Raw genomic sequence first — 20,419 nt, 5'->3', positions numbered from 1 at the left:
GGCATAAAATTCTTGCCAGCATCTTCAAGATTTCTTTTGTTTCGATGGAAGAAAATAAATCAAACCGGTTTGGAAGGACACGAGGGAGAGGAAATCATGATGATGTTCGTGTGAATTACTTTCCTCTCTCTCTCTCTCTCTCTCTCTCTCTCTCTCGTGGTTTCTTTTTAAGGATTATATATTTGGAACGAGACTCGGATCACCTGACCGCTGTTTGACCCGCATTCATAGCTTCTGTGTTTCATTAAGTAATCAAGCAGAAAGTTTGAAAGTCTGATTAATGAAGGAAGCAGACCGCAACGCTTCAAACTCCTCACGTGTGCAGAGAACCACTGTGTTTGGAACCTCAGCCGTGCTAAAACACTAACAACGAGCAATACATTTGTTACAGTGTTTATTAATCTTTGTTAATGATCGTTAATAATAATAATAATACAGTTGTTCATTATTAGCTCATTTTAGCTCTGGTCCTTTAAATAATATTAACAGATACAGCTTTTTATTTTAGTAATGTATTAGTAAATGTTGAAATCAACATTAAATAAGAATAATAAATGCTTTATAAATATTTTCCATTGTTAGTTCATAACTGTATTAGTTTAATAACTAATTTTAACAAATGAAACCTTATGGTAAAGTGTTTCCAAAGAAAGTTATATATTGATGTGCATGTTTTGTCACTTTGGTGCATTCGTGAGTTTTGACTGAAGAACTGATGACATTCAGTGTGTTAAAAAAAAAAAAAAAGGCAAAGATACAGAAAATCAAACCTCTTTTTATAGCACGGTATAAATGATGCGTTTGTGCTGGAAAACGAATCGCTGTGAACAAAGCTTGAATATCAGAACAGCAGTTTTCAAAACGCAGAATAAAGGAGCGACAGACTGCAGGAAGATTCTTTATTTGCAGAATATTCACAAGCTGATGTCCTGCTTCATTCAGATTCAGTTTGTCTAATTATTTCTGATTATCAGGCCTGTTTAAATACCACCACATTTCAAAAGGCATAGTTTTCATGTTTATGCACATTTATCAGGGTTCATGGTTGTGTTGATCCACTTGTTTCCATGAACATGTTCCTGTTTAAAGAAACCGAGGAACAAAACCCCCAAATGTCAGAATCAGTTTTATAGGGAATATGCTTTCTAATGTCTAAGATGAAGTATCTGTAAACTGTCAGATGAATCTCTAATATACACTGGATTAAGATGCATGTGTTTTTAAAAACTCATATCAGTGTTATTTAAGGTTTCTGTTTGGCGGTGATTCTCTTGTGCTTGTGAACGATTCTTCGTGACTCTTAACATTAGGGTGAAGAATAAACGAATACTTCTCTCTGAGCTGAGTTTTGTGGTTTGTGTGGATGTTTTGGGCTCCTCCTGACGGCCCGATGGAGTCACTGACATGCTGCAGAATCACAGAGGGGCTGAACGTCTTTCTAATGCTCAGTCAACAAACTTATATTCATCAAATTCAGTTAATATGATTTGCTTTTGGGGATCTCGGAGATCTTCACATGATGATGCACTGAGTGGCTCCGCAGCAGTCCTTAATGAGGGCCGCACTGCTCTTGCTGATGGAGGGTTTGTTGGCTGGAGGTTCGGCCGTTCTGGGCTTCGGAGCTCCTGCGGAGAGAAACAGAGCTTCATCCCGCCGCTGCAGTGCAACACAAAATCATCTCAATTTTAACCTGTTAGCCACTGACCTCTCAAAAAAAAGTCCAATTGTTGTTGGGAAAGCAATCATATGATGTGCTGCTATGTATGAAAGAAATCAAAAGACTGAAGAGAGAGACTCTAGTTACAGTCAGGGGGTAAACTGGGCCAGGCATTAGGCTGGTAACTCTTTAGTGAACATTCAACATATGTTTGAGCATGTGCCCCCTCAGATTTTTGAGGCATGTGGATTCTGAATGCAGCTTTCAAAAGACAAAAAATAGCAGGTTAATATTTTTTATATCTGATATGATCACACCGGGGTGATTAGAACGTTGAGTGCAGCACATCAATGCTAAACTCAAATCTGTGTCTGAGCGAGAGACAGCGCTGAATATTATAACCAATCACACATGATTCTGTTGAGCTTATGAATGCAATGACCAATCGGAGGCGTTCAGATGAGTCATCGCTGAAACGCCGGTGTTTTGTTCTGTGTGCACTCACTGACTGATGCTCTCTGAAGTATTCTCTCATCACAAACAACAAAGTGCAGATGTACGTTCGAATGTAAGATGTTCATTTCACAGTGTAAACAGATTCAGTGATTATAATGGGAGTTTTTGAGACTTGTAGTCTTGATAATGAAATGATAATGTTCTTTGATAATGTAAATGTCCTTTGCCGTCTTTCTGTACAATGAAAGTGTTATAAGTAACTTACAATGTTTTTATTAAATTCACATTGAATACAAACTCAGTCGTAGTAAAAATATTTTAAGGCATTAAACTCATATATGGTACTTAAGTAAAAAGCATAAGTTTTTATGCGTAGTTTATAGATTACACTTACATTAGGTTACTTCGCCCATCACCCGTTATAAATAACAACTAACAATCTATAAAAGTGCAAAATGCATTTACTTACATATATTTGAAAATCGAGATATTTCATGATATAGTTAACACATTTGGGAATATTTCAAAGAAAAAAGTAAAAATTAAGTAAAACATACAGTATCACCAGTACAACCCTCACATTTTTGTAAATATTTTATTATATCTTTTCATGTGACAACACTGAAGAAATTACACTTTGCTACAATGTAAAGTAGTGAGTGTACAGCTTGTATAACAGTGTAAATTTGCTGTCCCCTCAAAATAACTCAACACACAGCCATTAATGTCTAAACCGCTGGCCACAAAAGTGAGTACACCTCTAAGTGAAAATGTCCAAATTGGGCCCAATTAGCCATTTTCACTCCCCGGTGTCATGTGACGCGTTAGTGTTACAAGGTCTCAGGTGTGAATGGGGAGCAAGTGTGTTAAATTTGGTGTTATCACTCTCACTCTCTCATACTGGTCACTGGAAGTTCTCTGAACTCTCTGAGGATCTGAAAAAAATAATTGTTGCTCTACATAAATATTTTGTGTGGCCACCATTATTTTCCAGCACTGCCTTAACCCTCTTGGGCATGGAGTTCACCAGAGCTTCACAGGCTGCCGCTGGAGTCCGCTGAGCACTGAGAGGCTGACCCCCCACCCCTTCAACCTCTGCAGCAATGCTGGCAGCACTCATACGTCTATTTCCCAAACACAGCCTCTGGATATGACGCTGAGCACGTGCACTCAACATCTTTGGTCGACCATGGCGAGGCCTGTTCTGAGTGGAACCTGTCCTGTTAAACCGCTGTATGGTCTTGGCCACTGTGCTGCAGCTCAGTTTCAGGGTCTTGGCAATCTTCTTATAGCCTACGCCATCTTTATGTAGAGAAACAATTCTTTTTTTCAGATCCTCAGAGAGTTCTTTGCCATGAGGAGCCATGTTGAACTTCCAGTGACCAGTATGAGAGAGTGAGAGCGATAACACCAAATTTAACACACTTGCTCCCCATTCACACCTGAGACCTTGTAACACTAACGAGTCACATGACACCGGGGAGTGAAAATGGATAAATGGGCCCAATTTAGACATTATTGGCTGTGTGTTGAGTTATTTTGAGGGGACAGCAAATTTACACTGTTATACAAGCTGTACACTCACTACTTTACATTGTAGCAAAGTGTAATTTCTTCAGTGTTGTCACATGAAAAGATATAATAAAATATTTACAAAAATGTGGGGGATGTACTCACTTCTGTGAGATACTGTAAGCCTACTGTTGTGTGTCACATGACAAGCATGAAGCATTAGATCTGTGCTGTCGGTCTTAAAGAGACGGCAGTTTGATAAACTGATTGCTGTCGGTGTCATTAATGTTAAACAACAAAAGACAGAAAATCACTCACTGCTCTCGACTGACTTTAATAACTTTAATTGTAAGGTTTTATCTGTATTCATTTATACAGTGAAGACTATCCAGTGTTATTTTACATTTGAATACTTCAATTCTGTAGTATTTCTGTACCTGAATATCACTGTCAGACCTGAAAACGTAAAGCACTGATTTCATTGTTATCAGATGTAGCTTTGCACACTGCCATCATCTAGAATGATCAGTGTTTTAGTGTTCCTAGCAGAGGGCTCTCTTAACTTCTTACATTTTACAGTTTATCATTTGATATAAGATTTTTTAGGCTTTACAGTGGGGGAAAAAAATTATTTGATCCCCTGCTGATTTTGTACGTTTGCCCACTGACAAAGAAATGATCAGTCTATAATTTTAATTGTAGGTTTATTTGAACAGTGAGAGAGAATAACAACAAAAAAATCCAAAAAAACGCATTTCAAAAAAGTTATAAATTGATTTGCATTTTAATGAGTGAAATAAGTATTTGATCCCCTATCAATCAGCAAGATTTCTGGCTCCCAGGCATCTTTTATACAGGTGACGAGCTGAGATTAGAAGCACTCTCTTAAAGGGAGTAATCTCAGTTTGTTACCTGTATAAAAGACACCTGTCCACAGAAGCAATCAATTAATCAGATTCCAAACTCTCCAGCATGACCGAGACCAAAGAGCTGTCCAAGGATGTCAGGGACAAGATTGTAGACCTACACAAGGCTGGAATGGGCTACAAGACCATCCCAAGCAGCTTGGTGAGAAGGTGACAACAGTTGGTGCGATTATTCGCAAATGAGCATCGGAGTTCTCTGGGTTTGGCTGTATTCTGAGCTTGGAGCCCTCCCTCAGGACAGCATGCCAAATATGCTTATTATTTGCTCAATTCGATTATATGGGCGAACTGCTGAAACGTGAACGTGAGAGACGGCTGTTCAAACTCTTACTCTGTATGACGCTAAGCTTCTGTCGGAGGAACTCGGCCATCTCTTTATCTTCCTCCTGCTCCCTGTGAGACAGAGACAACCAGAGAAATCTCTCAGAAAGTTTCAAACAGTACATTTGATGACAAACGTCACCAATAAAAGTTGTATTCTCTGACCTCAGACGCTCGACCTCGGCATCATCCACCAGGAAATCTCTCTTCTGCACCAGCTGATGAATCTCCTGCATTAATTTCTCTTCTCTCTGACGATGTTTCTTAGTCTTCTCTGCGTCTGTGTGTTAGAAAACGCACACGTCAATCCAATCTGAGACGTGTGTGAGTATATGTGTGTGTGTGTGTGTTTGTGTTTGTGTGTCACCTGGCACTGCCACTATCTTCCTCAGCTCCTGCTTTAGCTTCATAATGTCTTTGCAGAGCTGAATATCGTCCATCCTGAGAAGAACATGAAAGAAAACCAGTCACTCAGATTCAGTCATTTCCAGAGGAGAATCTCAGCGTTTTGTTCTGAACATGTGCAGTAAATGCAGCAGCTACTCACATGAAGCGCAGCTCAGACTCGCGTCTCACCAGCACCTCCCGCAGGCGCTGAATCCGAGCCATTTCCGCCTCCATCTCGTCTGCAGACATGGAGCTTTCAGCCATGGACACGTCCATCTGGCCTTGGGTACAAACAGACGGTGAGTGAGTGTGTGTGTGTGTGTGTGTGTGTGAGAGAGAGTGTATGAGAGTGTGTGTGCCCCCGCGTTTTTGTGACAAATCAGGACATAGATGTGTATAATGACGAGGGTATGACAGGTATTACAAGGAGAAGGTGACTTATGAGGACATTGCCCCATGTCCCCACTTTTCAAAACGCTTATAAATCACACAGAATTAGTTATTTTTTTGAGAAAGTAAAAATGCACAGTCTCCTGTAAGGGGTAGGTTTAGGTGTAGGGTTGGTGTAGGACAATAGCACATACAGTAAGTACAGTATAAAAACCATTACACCTATGGAGAGTCCCCACTTTTCACAAAAACAAACGTGTGTCTGTAAGTGAGAGAGAGAGAGAGAGAGTGTGTGTGTGTGTGTGAGCGTGTGTGTGTGAGAGAGAGAGTATATGTGCGCGTTTTTGTGATAAATGAGGACATGGATGTGTATAATGACGAGGGTATGACAGGTATTACAAGGAGAAGGTGACTTTTCAGGACATTACTCCATGTCCCCACTTTTCAAAACGCTTATAAATCACACAGAATGGAGTGTATTGAAAATCTGAAATAGCAGAAAGTCTCCTGTAAGGGGTAGGTTTAGGTGTAGGGTTGGTGTAGGACAATAACACATACAGTAAGTACAGTATAAAAACCATTACGCCTATGGAGAGTCCCCACTTTTCACAAAAACAAAGTGTGTGTGCATGTGTGTGAGAGTGTCATTAGGATATGCCCCAAAAACTTTCAAATTGGCTGTTATTAAGCCTCTCATTAAAGAACCACAACTTGACTCCAAAGAATTAATTAATTACAGACCGATCTTGAATCTCCCTTTTCTGCAAAGATACTAGAAAAAGCAGTATCCTCACAACAATGTTACTTCTTAGAGAAAAAGATTATCTGTGAGGATTTCCAGTTAGGATTTATCATAGCACTGAGACTGCTCTCATAAGAGTTGAACCTGCTAGAAATGACCTGCTCTTATCATCTGATCATGGTTGTATCTCTCTATTAGTGCTACTGGATCTTAGTGCTGCTTTCGACACTTTCGATCACAACATTTTTTTTAATTGTCTAGAAAATTATTTTGGAATTAGAGGAAGTGCATTGGCATGGTTCAAATCGTACTTATCTGATCGACATCAATTCGTGGCAGTAAATGATGAGGTATCATACCAATCACAAGTGCAGTATGGAGTACCTCAAGGCTCAGTACTAGGACTGTTACTTTTCATGCTTTACATGTTACCCTTGGGAGATATCATCAGGAAACATGATAATGATACTCAGCTCTATATTTCTTCATGGCCTGATGAAACATACCAATTTACAAAACTAACGGAATGCATAATTGATATTAAAAAAACTGGATGACTAGTAGTTCTGAAAAAAAAAAAACAGAGGTGTTAATAATGAATAATTATGTAATGACCTAGAACACTGCCTAACACTTGATAGCTGCTCTGTGAATCCTTTGTCATCAGTTAAGAACCTTGGTGTGCTATTTGATAGCAATCTTTCCTTCGAAAGCCACGTTTCTAGCATTTGTACCATCTCAAAAATATATCTAAATTATGACCTATGCTCTCAATGTCAAATGCAGAAACATTAATTTATGTGTTCATGACCTCAAGGTTAGATTATTGTAATGCTTTATTGGGTGGTTGCTCTTCATGCTTAATAAACAAACTCCAGCTGGTCCAAAATGCAGCAGCTAGAGTTCTATACCTAGAATACCTAGAATATCAAAATCAACTGCGGATGGCAGATCCTTTTCCTATTTAGCTCCCAAACTCTCGAACATTCTACCTAACACTGTTCGGGAGGCATCTATGCTAATATTAGTCTGTTTCTTTCTTATTCCGAGGTCACCGTAGCCACCCGATCCAGTCCAGCCCAGATGGTGGATCAGCACCTAGAGACGACCTCTACAGCCCTGAACATCAGCGGAGACCAGGACTAGATGAGCCTCAGAGACTGATCCCCAGTGAAGACCTCGTCTCTTAGACGGCCATCGGGACGAGACCACGGGAACCAGATGAGTCCTCTGCACAATCTGACACGGCTGCAGCCTCGTCTGGCCAGAGGAGAATACTATACTGTACTATACTATACTATACTGTACAGCTGCTTTGACACAATCTGCATTGTAAAAAGCGCTATATAAATACTTGACTTGACTTGACTTGAGTGTGTGTGTGTGTGTGTGAGAGTGTCTTATGTTACTGCTGTATTACGTGTCTTCATGGAGTCTCGGTGTGTTTGAATCAGTGTTTTGGTGATTAATTTATGAAGTCAGTTCTTCTCAGGTTCCCACAGGTGGAGATATTTAGTTATTTAGTAATCTTTCTTGTGGCTATTATAAAGCTGTAAGTGACACACTATATTCTGTTCTGACCTGCTATCACCTTAAACTGTTCAAGGTAAGGTAAACTTTATTGTCCCACATGTGGGAAATTTGTCTTGGGCCATCACCCATGCTGCAGTCAGCTCACAATTAACACACAATAATCAACAAACACAAACAATAAAAGCGAACAATAACAGCAGAAAACAAACCAAACCAAAAAAACACTGCGATAAATAAATAAATAAAAATAAATAAATAAATACACCAGAGGTCATTGACAGAGGGTTAGATGTTCGATGTTAATATTAATATTGAATCGAATAATATTGTTACTGTTTGCATGATAACATCAGTTGTGTCAATGGTAAGTGGAAATAAAATGATTGTGTCAAATAGTTCTGTAAAAAAAATAAAAGCGTTATGATGAAAAGCTGAAATCAGACACAGAGCAGGTGTTTCTTCGACTTCGAGCACTTTTGTGTCTCAGTGGCTGATTTTCTTTTTTGTTATATAAAGGTCACTATTACGTGTTCTCTGTTTGTTTGGACTTTTATGTTAGTTCTTGTTTCCTGTGTTGGGATTTGTAGTCCTTCGTAGTTTTCTAAGTGATTTGGTTAGCCTGTATTGTGTTCTTTGTTATCTCGTTAGTCTGTCTGTATTAACATGTTTTTTGGTCAGTTGTTTGTTATGTGTTTCGGTTCCCGGTGTTACCTGTTCCTTGATCTGGTTTTGCTCTTCTTATTAAAAATCCCACGTCTCCTGTCATTCTTTGCTTCCCGAGTTACAGAACACCTAGCCTTACATGATCGATCAGGAATAAGCCGGGCTTGGTCTCCAGCTCACGGGCCTCTTGTGTGATCCTTCACTCTCCTGGACTCTTCTGCTTATTCACCATCTGTTGCTCTGTTACATGTTCCCTGATTTTTTGTGACTTTCAGTCACATTAAAATGATATTGGACACTTTCAAGATCTTCCTGATTACTAGAAAGCTGAAGTCAGGTGAGTTTGATCAGGGCTGGAACTAAACTCTGCAGGAAAGTGGATCTGGAGTAAGATGACGAGACGTGCCGCTTCCGGGGACACGTTTGGCACAGGATTTCTAAATTGTCTAATTGACAATACTTGTTTGTATTGTGCCGATCGATTGTCCTGTGCTGAACATGTCCCCGGGAAGTGCCACGTCTGGTCACCTTAATCTGGAGGTGAGAAGCCCTGCACTGTAACAATCATGATTATTGTGAAATGTTTTAATGTTTTAAAACCACCATAAAGGGCTATTTTGCCATTTGCGGCACTAAAAGTTTAAAAGTTTTTAAAAAGGTAGTGTACTTTTTTTTTACCAAAACAACAACAGAGTTCCTGAAGTGCTTGAGATGAAATGTGAGACGTGGGATGTTTGGAGAAACACGTGAAGCGCTAGCTGCAAAATCAGCTTCAGCAGAACTTTATTAAAACATGCCTCACAAGTTCACCTGCTTGTGTAATAAACATAAACCGATTTGGCTCAAACTTGACTTAATCATTACTAAAACTAGTAATAAAAGAATAGAAATATTATTTGATGGCCAGAAGAATTACTGCGATAAGGAGCTGTTTCTATACTTATGCATTATGATTCGATTTAACGTGTAATTTTCACCACAGGATGCTATTAAACAACACATCATTAATGTAATAAAATGGCCCATGTTGTATCATAAAAAAAATTAAATAAAAATCATGTTCTGTCCACAGCTGGACATCGTCAGTGGACAACTGAAATAAAGCAGTGAAGGTGTGAAAAGAGCTGAAGAAACACGTTGCATGTTTTTAAATGAAAGGGTCACTTAAACACATCAGTGACGCTCAAAAACACCACAGGGTCGCAGAAAATTAATAACATGAAATCATATCTCATAACAAACTGCAATCATATCTGATAATAAGACTAATAAACTCCTATCCGATCATAAGATGATATCTGATAACAACATGGACATCTGAAGTGACTGTCACCTTTGTCTCTGCTCCGGTTTGTCTCTTGCAGCGCGCCGTATGTTTTCATCGTCGCTTCGCTTTCTGAAATGGCTTTCTTTAACTCCATAGTAAATGTTGGTGTCTCAGATCTCGGATTTGGTTGATTTTGTCGCTTTGTCGTCGCTGTAATCACGCTGATCTGCGCTCATCCGCGGAACCGAACAACATCTTGACAGAATGGAGCTGCGTGACGTCACCGTGATGAGGGATGCAGAGCGCATGCGCACAAAGGATGACACCAGAAAATGAAGTTTAATCTGCATTTTATGGCCTACTGTTCACATCTAAACCAGTGACATTATTAATAATAACCATGCTGATTGTTATTGATGTTTAGTATGGTCGTGTGTCTGGTTGTTATTTTTGAGAACAGGCGCTTTACAGCAGTTCCTCATTTCAAGCTCTGCTTCGATCGTGAACGAAATCAAGAAAGTTTATTGATGTTGCTCGAGTAAAACGCTGAAAAATGACAGTCCATTTCAGCTTCTGCAGGATTTAACATTATCCGACGGTCTGAATTCGTTCATAAACCGAGCATCAGTCATGAACCACAGTAAACAATATTTACACATTACTCATTAACTGTAATAATTACACATACGCATTAATTAACAGTAATTAAGATAAATAAGTGTCGTGCTCCTTTAGTTCACAACAGTGGTACGTTTTACCCAAACAATTATATCCATTAAATAATCTGAAACAACAAATGTCTAAAATCTTTCCTTAACATGGTTTTATTCTGTTAACATATAATTTACAGTAAATACTACACAGACAGGACAGTACCATATTTGTACCCGACTCATTCGTTTGAATAATAATTAAAAAAAAGATTATGAAGATATTCAAGATATTAACAAATCGCTAAACAATAAGCATCAACCTATTGAATACATTTTAAATAATTTCATTGCGCTGGACCTGCTGTAGTGTGCAAAATCGAAATAAATGTGCCGTAAGATGGATGAAAAAGAAAAAGATATGTTTGAACCATGAATTAGCTGCTTCGAACACAAATATAGAGGATATATGAGCATTTAAACAAACAAATAACATGTTTCCATAAAATTACAAAGCAGGCAAAACAAAGCATCAAATACAAAGTCAAACAGCTGACAGAAACATGGCACGTGACCAAACAAAATCTAGTGATCATTCATTTATAATTGTGAAGGCTAAACCTGCCATATTTGCAGAGAGAAAAATGCTGAAATACTAAATAAACCCATGTCAAACACACAATACATAGGCTACATACATACATTCATTAGCAAAATAACGATCGGGAACTGTGTGAATGACACCGAAACAAACATTTAACAAGAAACAGAGACAAACAAAACCAACACAGAGAATTCAATATAATTGATGTCTTTAAAAAACCTTTCCGTGTTTTAAAAGAGAAACCTTAAAAACTGGATCTGCAGCAAGTACAGACGGGTCATAAAAGAATCTCTGTGTGTTTTAAATAAAAAACAGAAACAGACCGAAGGAACATCTCAGTCCTTCTTTCATCATTCAGCTCTGTCCGTTCCCGAGGTCCGTTCCTGTGGTTTGTGCTCGACGCCCCGAACCCAGTCCAGAGCCGCCGTGATGGTGCCGTCTCCGCTCTGCTGCGAGAAGCAGAGGAACGTGGCCCAGATGAAGCCGCAGCAGCCGGTGAAGGCGGTGCGGATCAGCGGAGGAACCAGAGCGAAGTTCAGGAACTGTGTGTCATGAAGAGCATGAACGTGTGAGATCCAGGCCGTGACCGTCTGCTGCAGAAGTGTGTGTGAAAGTGACCGATTTACCTGCATGACCGGCCAGTACATCAGGCCCGTCTGCACAAAGAAACAAACACATGAAGTCTGACGTGACTGTCCTGCTGCTACAGATCCGTAGCGAAGGAGCAGATGCAGCTCAGACTCACCTTGTACGTGTTGAGGAACTTCTCCCTCCAGTCCTGCAGCATCTCCTCTCTGCCCTCCATGAAGCTCACACCTGCGCAACGACACACACACACCTGAGCTCGACCTGCGCGCGCGCCATCGCACCACTCACGCGACTCACCTGAGCTCACCTGTGTAGAAGGCGCTGATGGCGAGCGGCGCGGCGAGCGTCTGGTCCAGCAGCAGCTTCCGCAGCACCGCCCGCAGCGCGTTACCGGGGAAGCGTCGCTCCAGAAAGCGCATCCAAAAGAAATTGAAGTTTCCGTGAAAACCGAACGCGACTACGGCCACATTTCTCGTGTGAGTCCAGTCCACTCGTTCTTTACGCGAGAAGCGCTGGTGGACGAAATCTCCGGCCGCGAACAGGCAGCCGTACAGCGTCACGTTGGTCGCCCACGGGAAGCGTCTGACGGGCGTCAGCAGCGCGTCGCGCATCTCAGCGGCGTCCTTCTCGACCGACAGCCACAACGACGAGCCGCGAACAGTTCGCATACGGATGCATGATCTATCTACGTACGGAAATATTGGCTCGCGGCTCCGTCGCTCAGAGCTGCTGTCAGAGGTGACCGAGAGCTCGCGACGCGCATGCGCAGAACCCCCGGTCGCCCCGCCCACTGAGCAGACGAGGATCTCAACAAAGAAGGACCGAACGAACAAACGAATAAACACCGCTTTCTTTTCTTAGCATTAGATCAGAGAGTGTTTTTATTTCGATCTTATTATTTAAAACATACTACTATATTAAACTTCTTGACATGTCCCCCTGACGTTTTTATATTTTAAAGAAATAAGTAAGCGAGCACATGGGTTTGTTTTTCTGTTTCAGCACTGTTTAGCTCATTAACGAGGCCTGTTAATAAGGAAACCTTCTTGCAAATGATTTTCTATTAAAGGTATTAATCTTGAACTGTTACACTCAGGCGTCTATAGAGGAGCAGTCATTGGAGTACTATTACTGGCTTTTCATTTATGTACATATTTGATCAAGTATGGAACACAAATGAAAAGCACACGCAGCTGAGCATTAAGTTCTTTATATTTAGCGACGTTTTCAAATAAACCTCATTTTATTGTGCGTAACGTGCAACGTTTGGTGTTTTCTGCACGTATGAACCGCGCTCTGATGAAACACTTCATACACACCCTCTGTAGGGAACACGGCTGAACTCATTCGTGTGTCCCGTCATGCCCCGGTGCATTGTGGTCGCTGTCAGGGGCGCATGCGCACAGCGGAGCTCCATCTTTCCATCCCGAGCGCAGAAGAGCAGCGGATGTGTTGATGCTTTTGGACGTTTTGTTTTTATTTTTAAACGCCCAGAGTCGATGTGAAACGAACGCGAGCGGACTCCTGCTCCGTTATTGTGCTCCAGGGATCCTGCAGCGAACGCGATGCGGCGTGAGGCGGGTGTTATGAGGTAGATCGAGCCGCCGCTGCTGCGCTTCGGCCGCGGAGACACATCTGAGTGTAAATCCGCCGCAGGAGCGTTTCCGGCCCGCGCGCGAGCAGGTACGTGCGTGCGGCGCGTGCGATCGTGTGTCTGCTGCGCGTGTGTTGTTTAGGTTAGCAGTTAGCTCTCTCTCTCTCTCTCTGTGTGTGTGTGTGTGTCTGTGTTTGTGTGCGTGTGCGTGTATGTGTGCGCGCGCGCGCGTGCGCTCGGATTCACCCGCAGCCATAATGAGCCCAGAGCTTCATCCCGAACCGAACCGAAGCGAAGCGGCTAGCTTTAGCTTTAGCACCGGGCCAGCAGCTCGTTTTCTGCACTAGTTAGGGTTGCGTTATGAAATGAGTGATCGTGAACGTGATACAGCTGATGATTGTCACCAAACACACACATCTCTCACACTCCCCGTTAGAGCAGTCATCTTCAGGAGTCTGTCTGATCAGATCCAAATATTATTTACTGTCACTCGGAAATCAGTCAGAATACAGCAGTGGATGAATGTGACCGGCATGATGGGAAAGATCTTATGAAGGATCATGATATTGACAGGTGAGCAGCACCTGGAGTGACACACACACACACACACACACACACACACACACACACACACACACTCATGAAGGGATCGAGTCGTTCTGTGCGTCTGTCACGTATGATGTGTGTTTGTGAGCTGATGGTCATGTTGTTGATGTGTTATCAGCACACACTGCAGTCCATGACCTCTGACCTCTTTAAGGTCACAGCGGGGCAGAACAGCTGGACTCTGTGTGTGTGTGTGTGATAACACTGTAACATCCTGGTGTTTTAGTCATTCAGTTGCAGTGTAGTTTATGTGCGTGTGTGTGTGTGTGTGTGTGTGTGTGCCGCTCAGTCAGTCCTGTCGTGAGTCAGCAGCACAGTGACACAGTGATCTTCTTGTAGTCCGGCCGTGTCTCTGTCTGTCCAGCGGTGAGGATTGTGTGATCTGGACTCACACCGGTTCACACTCAGGCGCTCAGGAGTGAGTCCAGATCTCATACGCTCATCTAAGCCAGTCCAGAATGCCCAGCGTGAGTTCTTGATGTTTGTGCTTCAGAATAGAAGAGCTCTCATTAAAATCACTGAAATTCATCCATGATTTTTTTCATCTTTCTTGAGCCCGTGCTGACGCGTTCACATTAAAAAGGCCTGCTGAGCCGCACCTGTGTGTTCTGATTTCATCTTTCATTGGTGGAGCTCAGCTGTCAGTCACAGTGCTGACCAATCAGGGCTCACCTGTGTGTTGTTTAGGGTACGCGGGTCACTGTACAGTGATCGACTGAAGAGCGCTTGATGATTCTCCTTTAGTTGATCGAGTCATTCACTGTATAATGTACATGTCATGAAGTACTTCTCGAAGTAAATAACAGTGACCATCATGGAAGAAGATTATTGTAACTTCTGCCTTTAATTTACAGTTAATTTAATGAGAAATCAGTTCTGAAATGCAGTTCTTCAGAGCCCCTCGTGTCTTCACTGGACACAGATCCTTCTGAGCGTGAGAAATGTGTCTTTACGTGCTTTATGCGGATGATTTGATGATGTCTGATCGGCGGTTTAGGCTGCATGACCTCTGAAGATGACCGGTGAGATTGTTAGCATGTCTGCTAAAGTCATTCTGATTTGATTTGATTTTTTCATTAGATACTAGAGTTAGGGCTGCACGCTTTTGGAAAAAACTCTCATTGCAATATTTTGTTTTTCTGTGATTTTATATATTTTGATATGAAAAAAATCACCAGAAGACTTGAACAGCTCTGTTTGGAAAAAGATAATCAATGATTGGGGTGATTTTGTAGGTGAGTAAATCAGCATAGAAAATACACAAATTACGAGCATAGATGGAACAAAGAAACAAATGAAATAAACTTCTTTATATTTGTCAGGTAAGTCTAACAGTATTCAGGTACAGAAATTGAATAATCAAATGTAAAATAACAATGCATAGTCTTCACTGTATAAATTAATTAAGCTACAAAAGTGATTATATGTGTTTTGTTGTTTGATTAACATGACACCGAAAGCAACAGGAATATTAAAACAATATAGTGTTACACAACCATTTTCTTTCTCAGTTGTTTACCTTCACCTGAGCCATTAGCAACTGTTTACGAGGACACTTGCAGAGACATGCATTTTGCTGTAATTTCGCGCGTAGTTGTCATTTCAGGCACAAATAGATGCGGAAGTGAACTGAATTCAGTGATCATGTGCATCTGCGTGTCTACACCGGACGACAAAATACTACAGAACCCATTATAATCAGCGCTGGATGCGGCGCCACAGACTAATCCCCGACAGAAAACTGATGCCGCGTTCTGTTTATGACGTACTGACACAAAGTTCAAATGATGTGCAACGATCGCTCTGTAGAACGACTTTAGCTGTAGACCAGGCGTGTTAAACTCATTTTAGGTCGAGGGCCGGATCGGAGAAAATGTCCCCTTGTGCGGGCCGAATTACCTTTTGTTAAACCCTAGTTTGCTCACTATTACATTAATATTAACCATACAAACTACAATATAAGTTACAAAAAATCTAGGAAAACTTTTTTCAAAGATGACGCTAGGTTATTTTAGGGGTATGCAATATTGACACAATGTTTGTTTTGTTTTGTTTTTTGGATAGTGATAATTACCATATTTTGCAGAGTGTGTTTTTTAGATAGCACCTTAGTTGGTTTAAGCCGGTCATGGATAAATAAATATGACACTAAAGCCGCCAGTAGGTGGCAGCAAGTCTCTTTTTTTGCAAAGTTACAAAATGTCGGCTCGCACATCATTAAAACAACAGTCAGGATAATAGTACAGGATAAATATCACACACTGCTCGCTCATTTACTTTCTCCACGCGAAGCTTTCCAGTGCGTCACAGTAAGATTGCACACATTTACCACAGCCACGAGTTGTGATTAAACATACCTGTCGGCGTTGAGATTCCAAAACCTTTATTTCCATTTCTCCTTAAATAGCCTGTCCACCCTTCCTGGTCAAATTTCTTATTTTGGGCATGTTTAAAATCACCAGTAAATTGCCGCACAAGCATCAGTTTCAACGCAGCTATCATCATATTATCCTCGTGCTGCTCGAGATTCTGGCGCCCGAGGCGTAACATCAACGTAAATAAATGAGCAATTTTTTCCGCTTTAAATTCTAAATAAAATATTGTAGCAAATACACTTTATTTAATTTTCAAAATGATGTTTTATTTATTATTTTATGTTATTGTTTAAATCATCCTGTGGGCCGGATTGAACACACCTGCTGTAGACACAGTGCCTCTGTGTGAGCAAAGAAAACAATCAGTATAAATATAACGACGTGACTATTGCGGATGGACACATCGCGATATCGATGCTGAAACCATATATTGTGCAGCCCTAATTAGAGTTGAACATTAATTTAAATTTTAATTTCAACATTTTACCAGAGGACATTTTGTTCATTGCAGTTTCATTTTGGAGGGTGTGATCGGTGTTTGACTTGCAGCAGCATTTGGGTGAAATCTTCCCTTTACAGATCGTTATGGTATTTATTACATTATATGTAGAGTAGCTGCACGTTGTAGTTTTCGTATTAATCGAGGTTTGCCGTGAATGATGCGAGTTTGCGTCAGAGCAACTATAAACAATCAGGAAACTAGGGGCATTTGTGGACGAAAGCTCCGATCTCGACTCACGTATTTCCAGAAGTGTTCGGATTATAATGTTCTCTTTCTCTCTTTAGGAACCATGAATTTGCGAGAGCTGCATCTGAACGGGCCGCGATGAGCAGTGCGTCTGAAGATCGTCCGCTGTGAAGACGCCACGCCTGACCCTCTGCCTGCTGGGAGCTGCGACTCTTTCAGTGTTCAGTCATTTGAGGTGCTTTTATGTCCAGATCGGAAGCGCTTTCGGACTTCTTTCTCATGGCTTTGATTGGCCAGACACTAGCGGCGGAGTTCCTGTCTGCATCGAGTGGCAAAGTAATGCGGCTCTTCCTCTGGGCTGCGCTGTGAGCCGTCTCGCTGCGGTCCTGTTGTGCTCCGTCTTCCCTCTTCTGAGCGTCAGAATGAGACATTGTGTCGGGACAGAGAAGAGCGTGTGATCTCTCACGAGGAGTTTTGCACCGGTCCATAAAAATGAATGGAGGAAAAGAGAGGGAGGGTGTTGAGGGCAGAGGTCAGCTGGCCCAGGTGCCCATCGGCTGGCAGCGCAAGGTGGAGGCCTCGGGGGTCCTGTATATCAGGTATGGACCTACTCTGTCTGAACATGTGTCGCCAGGGTCCAGATTCATTCCTGCCGAAATGAACCGTCCATAAACATGTCCTAATAGCCGTGAATCACTATTTAGCATTATCTCTTATCTATTAAAATATGTCTTCGTCAGTGCGACAGTGGCATTGTTCAGCTTAGGGTTAGTTTAGGTGACATGTCACTCGCAGCATGCTACTGCAGCTGACACACAAACGCTACGACGCATTGTGATTTGGTCCTGTTTACATGCGGATGGTTGAATCTCAGGAGAGTTCTGCATGCACATCACTGCAAAAAGTAGGGAGAAAAATGCATCCCAGATCAACATCAGGTGTTCGGTGTGTTTTTTTTTCTTTTTTCTTTCTTTCTTTCTTTATTTAACCAGGAAAGTCCCATTGAGATGCAATATCTCTTCTACCAGGGAGTCCTGGTCAAGATAGGCAGCAAAGGACAAATTTACAAAGAGATAGACATCACCACACAATGAACAAACATAAAACACAATTTTCTAAAGAACAATGCAAATCCTCGTCAGTTATTAAAACATGTACACTGTTCTATATAAGACTTTAAAATATTTTTAAATTTAGCAATAGATGGTACAGATTCCATATGTAATTTACCTTGAAGCTCATTCCACACACACGGAGCATAATTAGAAAAAGCAGAACGACTCATCTCTGTATAAAAAAATCGGCATCTTAAGTAAAAGTTTATCTGTTGATCTGGTATTATAAATATTTGTGCAGTATGTCAACAAACTAGATATATACTGTGGTAATTTACCCACTAAAGCTTTAAAAATAAAAATCAACATATGTTTTTTTTCTCCTTAAGCACAAGGAAGTCCAATTTGTCATTTCATATAAATTACAGTGATGTGTACGGACACTTGTACCAGTAACAAATCGTAAAGCAGCATGATAAACTACATCCAATTTCTTCAAAACATTCAGAGATGCATGCATATAAATTATATCACCATAGTCCAATACTGATAAAAGAGTACTTTCTACTAAACGTTTTCGAGCAACAAAGGAGAAACATTTTTTTAAACGAAAATAAAAACCTAGCGTTGGTCTCAGTTTCTTTAAAAGACTATCGATATGAGAACTGAAAGTCAGCTTATCATCAAGCCAGATACCAAGATATTTGTAGGATACAACCCTTTCAATCTGTGTACCATTTAAAGTTTGAATCATAAAATCATTTAATGGTAATCTGGACCGTGTAAAAATCATGTATTTAGTTTTTTTTGCATTTAACACTAATTTTAAGTTGTCAAGAGAAGTCTGAAATGAATTAAAAACATTCTGTAAAGAGTCCATTGCCACTTTTAAAGATGGAGCCATAGGGTAGAGAATAGTGTCATCTGCATAAAAATGTACATTTGCAGGCTCAATTTTTTTACCAAGTTCATTTATATAAATAGAGAATAAAATCGGCCCCAAAATTGATCCTTGAGGAACACCTGTCTTCACTATTAAAGGAGCAGAAACATAATTATCTATGGACACACATTGAGTCCTTCCAGTCAAATAATTAGAAAACCACTTCAACACTATATCACTAAAACCTACACATTTAAGCCTTCAATTGGTTTTGAATTGCTCGCATCGAGCGTTTCTGATAAGTTACCAATCCAAAGCCAGCTGCCCTCGTCTGGAGCATTTCATGTGGTTCTCCAGACAGCCAATTATTTGTAGAAAGGGTTTAACATTATTTTTATAGATTGCTGTCTTTACTGTAATTGTGATTTATTTGGTGTGTGTGTGTTTGTAGTCCGAGTGGATCAGTGCTGTCCTGCCTCGAGCAGGTGAAGTCGTACCTGCTGACCGACGGAACCTGTAAATGTGGCCTGGAGTGTCCACTCATCCTCCACAAGGTCAGTACTCAGACTTCAGGCTGCCCATTTCATACAATCTGGACGTCTTTCCAAAAGCCAATGTTTTTTTTGAATGATATCTTACATCTGTTTTGCTGTGTTATATATATATATATATATATATATATATATATATATATATATATATATATATATATATATATATATATATATATATATATATATATATATATATATATATATATATATATATATATATATATATATATAAAAAAAAATTTGTATTATTATTGTTTTATTCTGCAGTGCGATTTATAGACTTACCAGGGTCCACACAAGGTCCTTAAAGTGCTTGAATTCAGAAATTAAAAAAGCAATAGTCAAACCAAAATTTATTTAGACACCTTCAGCATTTCTCACATTATCACCGTTTATTCGCTATAGTTTAGGAAATAGTAATAAAATATGAAAGAACTCAGAGTTAAACAAATTGATCTTGATAACGTCAGATAACTTTGATAGAAAGGTATGTAATGAATTCGGTTGAATAGCTGTTAAATTTAAGAACACAATTAATAATACCAATTTAGCTCAACCAATCACCAAGCAATGCTTCAATTTGTTCAGTCTGTGTGTAAAAAGATCACATTAGCAATTAAAGAAAAAAAAAAAAAAACACTTAAGCAAAACAAGGTTAGGTCAAAGTGTCTGAATAATTTTTGCTCCCAAATATTTACAAAACTTAACTTATTTATCAGTTTTACTGGTAGTCCACTGTATGAAGAATTTATGGGTGTAATATGTCACACTTTACTTTATTTTGCTCTCCTCACTTACATACATGAACTACAGTGTCCTGCACAGTAAAAGAATGTCAAAAATTATATCTGGTGTCTGAATAATATTTGGTTTGATTGTATGTGTCTGCAGTTTGAACACACAAGAAACAAATGTATATTTTGGATAAAGTATACTTGGGTAAAGTCTTTAATGATATTCGTGACCTT

General features: G+C 40.3%; 3 protein-coding genes across 9 annotated transcripts in view; 1 reads left to right on the top strand and 2 right to left on the bottom strand.

Moving 5' to 3' along the window:
* Window positions 1-885: 885 nt before the first annotated feature.
* bmerb1 (bMERB domain containing 1) lies at window positions 886-10,132 on the bottom strand. 2 transcript variants are annotated; one of them, XM_058778976.1, is made up of 6 exons: window positions 9,921-10,132; window positions 5,420-5,540; window positions 5,240-5,313; window positions 5,038-5,152; window positions 4,883-4,944; window positions 886-1,625 (listed from the first exon to the last, which is right to left on the bottom strand). In XM_058778976.1, exons 1-6 carry the CDS (start codon window positions 10,006-10,008, stop codon window positions 1,513-1,515), a joined length of 573 nt encoding a protein of 190 aa, XP_058634959.1. In that variant the 5' UTR covers window positions 10,009-10,132; the 3' UTR covers window positions 886-1,512. The 2 variants fall into 2 exon arrangements, with proteins under 2 accessions (XP_058634959.1, XP_058634960.1); XM_058778977.1 differs by having other exon boundaries at window positions 5,420-5,535; window positions 9,921-10,061.
* Window positions 10,133-10,655: 523 nt separating this feature from the next.
* On the bottom strand, window positions 10,656-12,373 carry LOC131542354 (mpv17-like protein). 3 transcript variants are annotated; one of them, XM_058778974.1, is made up of 4 exons: window positions 11,994-12,373; window positions 11,854-11,924; window positions 11,735-11,764; window positions 10,656-11,650 (listed from the first exon to the last, which is right to left on the bottom strand). In XM_058778974.1, exons 1-4 carry the CDS (start codon window positions 12,362-12,364, stop codon window positions 11,463-11,465), a joined length of 660 nt encoding a protein of 219 aa, XP_058634957.1. In that variant the 5' UTR covers window positions 12,365-12,373; the 3' UTR covers window positions 10,656-11,462. The 3 variants fall into 3 exon arrangements, with proteins under 3 accessions (XP_058634957.1, XP_058634958.1, XP_058634956.1); XM_058778975.1 differs by having other exon boundaries at window positions 12,004-12,373; XM_058778973.1 differs by having other exon boundaries at window positions 10,656-11,764; window positions 12,004-12,373.
* A 778-nt stretch (window positions 12,374-13,151) lies between these two features.
* The window catches only part of LOC131542351 (methyl-CpG-binding domain protein 5-like), a 34,831-nt gene continuing 27,563 nt past the window's right edge, over window positions 13,152-20,419 (top strand). The window contains exons 1-3 of one of the 4 annotated variants that reach the window (XM_058778968.1): window positions 13,152-13,287; window positions 17,058-17,558; window positions 19,349-19,451. In XM_058778968.1, coding sequence (XP_058634951.1) covers window positions 17,452-17,558; window positions 19,349-19,451 — 210 coding nt within the window. In that variant the 5' untranslated portion in view covers window positions 13,152-13,287; window positions 17,058-17,451. The other 3 variants (XM_058778964.1, XM_058778965.1, XM_058778966.1) reach the window with 3 other exon arrangements.

The sequence above is a fragment of the Onychostoma macrolepis genome, chromosome 06 (assembly GCF_012432095.1).
Source record: "Onychostoma macrolepis isolate SWU-2019 chromosome 06, ASM1243209v1, whole genome shotgun sequence".
Lineage (NCBI taxonomy): Eukaryota > Metazoa > Chordata > Actinopteri > Cypriniformes > Cyprinidae > Onychostoma > Onychostoma macrolepis.
This window is presented reverse-complemented; position numbering and strand designations above follow the sequence as displayed.

Excerpts from the sequence above, each read along its gene's own strand:
- bmerb1 (XM_058778976.1), bottom strand. The coding sequence starts at position 10,008 with ATGGAGTTAAAGAAAGCCATTTCAGAAAGCGAAGCGACGATGAAAACA. Across the intron at positions 5,314-5,419 it reads GAGTCTGAGCTGCGCTTCAT|GATGGACGATATTCAGCTCT; the intron begins GTGAGTAGCTGC and ends TGTTCTTCTCAG. Across the intron at positions 5,153-5,239 it reads GAAGATAGTGGCAGTGCCAG|ACGCAGAGAAGACTAAGAAA; the intron begins GTGACACACAAA and ends TCTAACACACAG.
- LOC131542354 (XM_058778973.1), bottom strand. The coding sequence starts at position 12,364 with ATGCGAACTGTTCGCGGCTCGTCGTTGTGGCTGTCGGTCGAGAAGGAC. Across the intron at positions 11,925-12,003 it reads CATCAGCGCCTTCTACACAG|GTGTGAGCTTCATGGAGGGC; the intron begins GTGAGCTCAGGT and ends GTCGTTGCGCAG. Across the intron at positions 11,765-11,853 it reads AGTTCCTCAACACGTACAAG|ACGGGCCTGATGTACTGGCC; the intron begins GTGAGTCTGAGC and ends TTCTTTGTGCAG.